The sequence below is a fragment of the Aulonocara stuartgranti genome (assembly GCF_965226115.1).
Source record: "Aulonocara stuartgranti genome assembly, chromosome: 4".
NCBI lineage: Eukaryota > Metazoa > Chordata > Actinopteri > Cichliformes > Cichlidae > Aulonocara > Aulonocara stuartgranti.
Genome location: NC_138942.1, coordinates 21660249 through 21665882, shown reverse-complemented (window position 1 = coordinate 21665882; position 5634 = coordinate 21660249). Strand labels below are relative to the sequence as shown.

The 5634-nt window shown below is 42.7% G+C and overlaps 1 protein-coding gene across 1 annotated transcript; it reads right to left on the bottom strand.

The window, feature by feature from the left end:
• Positions 1-1852: 1852 nt before the first annotated feature.
• LOC309705665 (zinc finger MYM-type protein 1-like) lies at positions 1853-4392 on the bottom strand (the record flags this gene model as incomplete). The annotated part of the gene is made up of 3 exons (XM_082531587.1): positions 1853-2660; positions 2868-2982; positions 3407-4392. 3 exons carry the CDS (start codon positions 4390-4392, stop codon positions 2133-2135), a joined length of 1629 nt encoding a protein of 542 aa, XP_082387713.1. The 3' UTR covers positions 1853-2132.
• Between the last annotated feature and the right edge of the window lie 1242 nt (positions 4393-5634).

The following is a 5634-nucleotide window of genomic DNA, read 5'->3' as shown; positions in this document are numbered from 1 at the left end:
CAAAGCCGATTACCACTGCTTGAAGTTAACCCACAGCTGGACATGTGACCTAACCAGCGTCCACCTTTCTCCAAGTCCTCTCCAGATGTCGCAGTGCAGGTTTGTCCTTTTGCTTTCTGCCACAGTTAGGATACATTTACTGGCTTTGACTGGCTGTCAGCTGTGCCATTATCCTGGTGCATAGCTATCCCCCGTCTTCTTTTGTCCACTGTGTCATGTCCAGTGTTGGGAAGGTTACTTTTAAAATGTATTCCGTTACAGAATACAGAATACATGCCCCAAAATGTATTCTGTAACGTATTCGGTTACGTTACTCAATGACAGTAACGTATTCTGAATACTTTGGATTACTTAATATATTATCGTGCTTTTTACAACAACGTGAATGTACTATTGCTGTGTGATTTATTACTATTACTGAAGGTCCGCGACTCCGAACTGTAGTAAACGGACCTCTGACTAATACGGCGGGGTCCCTGTCGGCTCGTAGCCGAAAAATAGCTTTACTTTGTTGTGTGGGTCAACTTTTCTTGTGAGAGACAGAGAGAGGCGTTGAAAGACTGCTCCAACGGAACTTATTGTTTTCGGAGGAAAACACGAACACGGTGTACAGTCGAGTCCTAATAGCTTACTTACAACTGGGCTCGTCAGGCACTCTTCTTGGCTGCAGTGGTTATTATTATATTTACATGCTTCCAGCTCCCGTTTTTCCTCGATGACAACTCGTACCTTTCCACTCCCCTTTTTTCTGCCTCCTCGCGCTCACAGACACATAACGTGTATGGCAGTCCATTCTCCCTGCAGCACGGACTACACTGCCCATGATGCTACATTCTTTAGAGCTATGCTTGTAGCATTCTGCCTGTTAGCTTAGCACAACAACAACAACAACGAAAAGGCGCTCTCTCACCCAGGAAACACACAGTCGCAGAGAGAGAGAGCGTCGCCCTGTAACCATGGCAACCGTAACGCTGCCGCCTGGAACAACAGAACGTAGCTGTCAAACAAAACCCAAACAGTCCTGACCCGCGACAATATGAAACAGGAAAGTACCGCAGTGTAATCCATTTATTTCAACAAAGTAACTGTATTCTGAATACCACCTGTTTAAACGGTAACTGTAACGGAATACAGTTACTCATATTTTGTATTTTAAATACGTAACGGCGGTACATGTATTCCGTTACTCCCCAACACTGGTCATGTCACCAATTGCCCGTCTTCTCTTTTCACTGTCTATAAACCTGCAAACTAGATTTCCGTTTTTCCATCAACAGTAGCTCAATGAGTTTCTCAAACTGCCAACTGTTTGTTATTTCTGCTGTTTGCATGTACCTGTCAGTTGGGTCCACTATCTGCATCTTGTCAGCCAACGTGTCGCCACCTAAATAGTTTGTTTTGTCTTCCTGTCTGGCATTTTTAACAGGGGGGTGATTGACTCAGCTCTCGGCGGGGACGCCATCCGTACACCACTTTTGCATGACACGACGCATTTCTGTCTGTTTCACAGCATGATATTTTTAACATGCTGCTCTCTGTCGCAGCGTTTTCCATTTTTTATCGTGCCAAGGTGATAGCGCCCATCAGTCATGAGTTCATACTGAGTTTTTATTACCTTACAGAGCTCAGTTCCTTTATTTATCTTTGGAAACCACGGATGCATTTACTCTGAGAATGCAGAGTTGAATATGAACGAACAGAACTTGCTGGGGTTAAACTCTGATGCATGTTTGCTTTGACCGTCTGTGTTTGAGTCCATGCTAGTGTGTGTGTGTGTGTGTGTGTGTGTGTGTGTGTGTGTGTGTGTGTGTGTGTGTGTGAGTGCAAATAGTGTTAGCCAGTGGCGGCTCCTGAAAAAAATCTCAGGGGGGGCAATTTTTATGATATCGACTAAAATGACCCATTTAATGAGTACATCAAACAACACAATTTTAATTTAAATTTAAAATGAACAACCATATTCTGGCCATTTGTATAGATTTGTAAAAATGAACATGAACAGATTTTTTTTTTTTTTTTTGAATGAATGAAAAATAACTATTGAAAACAACAACTGTAAACTGATTGGGGGGGTGGGCTAAAGAGAGAAAGAGAGAGGGATGGAGAAAGAGAGTAAATATGGTTAAGGGTTCTTATTTGTACAAGAACTTTGCTCGTCTGTCTTTCTGAGTGGCAAATTTCTCGATGACCCTGGTGTTGAAATCAGGAAGTTCTTGTGTGAGTTTTTTCTCTATGGACAGCATAGCCAGAGCGTTGAGCCGATCCTGAGCCATATTGTTTCTCAGGAAAGTTTTTATCCTCTTTAAAGTAGAGAAACACCTCTCCGATTCTGATGTTGTCATTGGTGTGGTGATGAGGATGTTAAGAAGACTTACAGTTTCGGTGAATGTGTCTTGAAGGTTGTTTTCCATCAGAACCTGATAGAGCGCCAGCGCACCACTACAACTCTGAAACTCCTCGTTGTCGTAGATCAGGGACAGTTCTGTTTTAAGTCTGGCTTTGTCCAATGAGGGATAGGCTTCCACTGTGGTTTGTAGTGCTGCATCTGGAAAATTTTTGCTGTGTTGTTGGAACAAGTCTCCTTGCAACAGAGTGGCGCTGACAAGGTGCTTGGTGAAAGAAAACCTCTCCTTGGCATGGCTCATAATGGTGTCGCACACCTATCCAATAATATATAATTGGTAAGAGTTAGATTCAGTGGTAAGACTTTGGCACATGTCTCATGTTAATCATTATTCTGAAAAAAAAAATCTGTCCATAACAAAACAAAACAGTCATGACCACTATATCAAATGACATCTGACAGCATCGTCATTAGATTTTATCTGATGATCCGATTTAAATCAGACCAAGCAGCTAGTGCTTACCTCCAGTGCCAAATGGTGTTGCCTGTCTTCCCCCAATGTTCTCCGTCTCTTTGTGGGTGGGTCTTGAACAGGTCCCCTGTACTCCTCATCCACAACCAGATTAGGAAGTGCCTCCCTGATCCAATACATAAGTTTCATTAATGGCTTCTGAAAACTGAATAGGGATATATTAACCAAACACAAACCAAACAAAGGTTGTGTTCTAATTACCGGGAATTACCGGATTTAATTAATAACCGGACCTGGTTTAATGGCTGGGGGAAAACCAGTGCAAGTAAATAAAGGCCCTGGCCATAATTTCAGGAAATAGCCTATGGTATAGGCTACATCAAATCATTACTGGGAATATACTTCATCAAATATACTTAATCAAATATTTTTCATAAAATTACTTCAAAGGCTGATATAAATCAAAATTATCTGAATTCCATTAAACATTTAAGTCACAGAACACAGAATATATGCAGAGAATTTGATAGAATCTATGCATAGATAATTAACATTTATTCTAGGTTACATATTTATGCTTTTATGCCTACCTGATAGCCTGCATGCGGCTGATGAATGTCTGGGTGATCCCTGCGATGGTGACAGAATCGATGTTTCTCTTCTGTAGGTGGTTATACAGCATGTCTACATGTGGCATTATCTTGTGAAACAAGGCCAGGAAAAAACAGAAAGCTTCGTCTTCCAGCATTCTCACGAAACCACCGGCATCTCTCTTTGTAGGGGCATCAAATCCTTCACTGTTACGGATGGTCTGAAAACACCTCACCAGATCGTCTTTATGTTCATACACTGTATTCACAGCACGACTGTTGAAGTTCCAACGGGTTACCGATGCACTTGGAAGTCGGTGCGCCACCACCTCGTCAAGCACTGCAGTCCTCTTGCTCGATTTAGTAAAAAAAGAAGCGAATCCTGCTATGTCGGAAAAAAAGTGACTGATTTGAGGGATGTGGGAGGTTGCTTGTTGCATTACCAGGTTTAACTGATGGGCATAACAATGTACGTAGTGAGCGTTAGCATAAATGTCCTGTATCTTACGCTGCACTCCTCCAGTGGTACCCCTCATTACAGCGGCCCCATCGTAGGCCTGGGCGATCAACTTTCTCTCTTGTCCCTGGGGGAGGATGAAGCGCAGCCTCTCCGATAAGGCACTGGCTATTGCATCTGCACAAGCATTGGGTAGCTTGATGAATTCAAAAAAACGCTCTTGAATACGGTTTCGTTGGTCAATGTATCTTAGCACCATGACTAACCGACAGTGTGTAGAAATGTCAGTGGTTTCATCAGCTTGAATGGCTAAAAACTTCGCTGCCTTTACTTCTTCCACGATCCTTTCTCTCAGAACTGCCAACATGCAATCCAGGATCTCGTTCTGGACTGTTTTCGAGGTGCCTTTAAATACAGTAGCATTTTCAAGGTGTTGCCTCAAGTCGTGATCAATTGATGCCATCAAGTCGACTAAACCTCTAAAAATCCCTGGATTGTCTGAGGAATCACTTTCATCATGTCCCCGCATTGCTAGCTCAAAAGCACCACAAAACTTAATACAATCGATGATTTTAGATAAAATATGACGGTTTTTATCTACCTCTTCGTTGTGCCTTCTTAAAGCAATCCGATGTCCATCATCTAGCTGCGCCGCTATGCTAGTTTTCCCTAGCACAGCTAGCTTTACACTGTTGTCCATATGAACTCGTGAGCTTTCATGTTTCTTGATTCGTTCGGAGAGGTGCTTTAAGTCGGTTTGTCCAGATTGTGTCCACGTCAAATCACACTTGTCACTTTTGAACAGTATGCACGGGAAACAAAAAAGTGCATTAGCTGTTCCACAGCCTGTCAGCCACGACTTGCGCTGGAACCAACTCCGACAAAAAGTCCTGTTGTATGCTTTTGACTTCTCCTTCGTTGCCTGGGTTAGTTGAATTTCGGGCTTGTCAGGTCCCAACTCTTTAACTTGCAGTTTTTCTGCCATTGTCCTTCTGGCAAAAGGGTAGGTTAGAAGCGATCTAACCGAATTTGGGGGAGGCTGTGCCTCAACCGTTAACAATACCGCTGCCATCGTCTCTCTCTGACCTTATAGCTCACTTAGGCTACTGACTGAGGTAAAATTCTAGAACAGCAAATCTTCGCGCGTTTTCTGCAGGGGCGCAATTTTAAGCGCCCCCAAACCATTTAATTCAGCGACGCTGATAGGTCAAATATTTATTATTTTCCCCTGGCAACCATTTAATGATAGGCTATTTCGCTGCATATCAAGGGCGCTTTGACGAGCGCCCCAGAAGAAGAAAAACACCGTTTGTTGGTTGAACTTTAATGAGTCAGCTGGTGAAAATGTTAAAATACGCCTGGCTGTATATGGGCACACACATAGTAAAACTATCATTGATGAATTTTTTAAAAATATATATTTTTACTCCTCCACATTTGGGGGGGGCGGAGCCCGAGCGCCCCCTATGGGCCAGCCGCCACTGGTGTTAGCAGACATAAAAGGGATGAGCTACAGAGGTCATCAGATGGAGAGATTATCACTCTAGACACAACTTCTGACTCGGATAACCCAGATCCTGATGGTAGTTCATCGTGGAAACTGAGACCAAATGCATGAGGGTCGGCATAAAATATGCATCCTGCAACCCATCTTTGTACCAGTGTTCTGCATATGTAATGTTTTATTTTAATCATTTTAACCACTGTAAATCTGAGCACAAGTGAAAAAAACCACAGTGAGCCATAAATCTTGTGTTTGTAATAATTAATA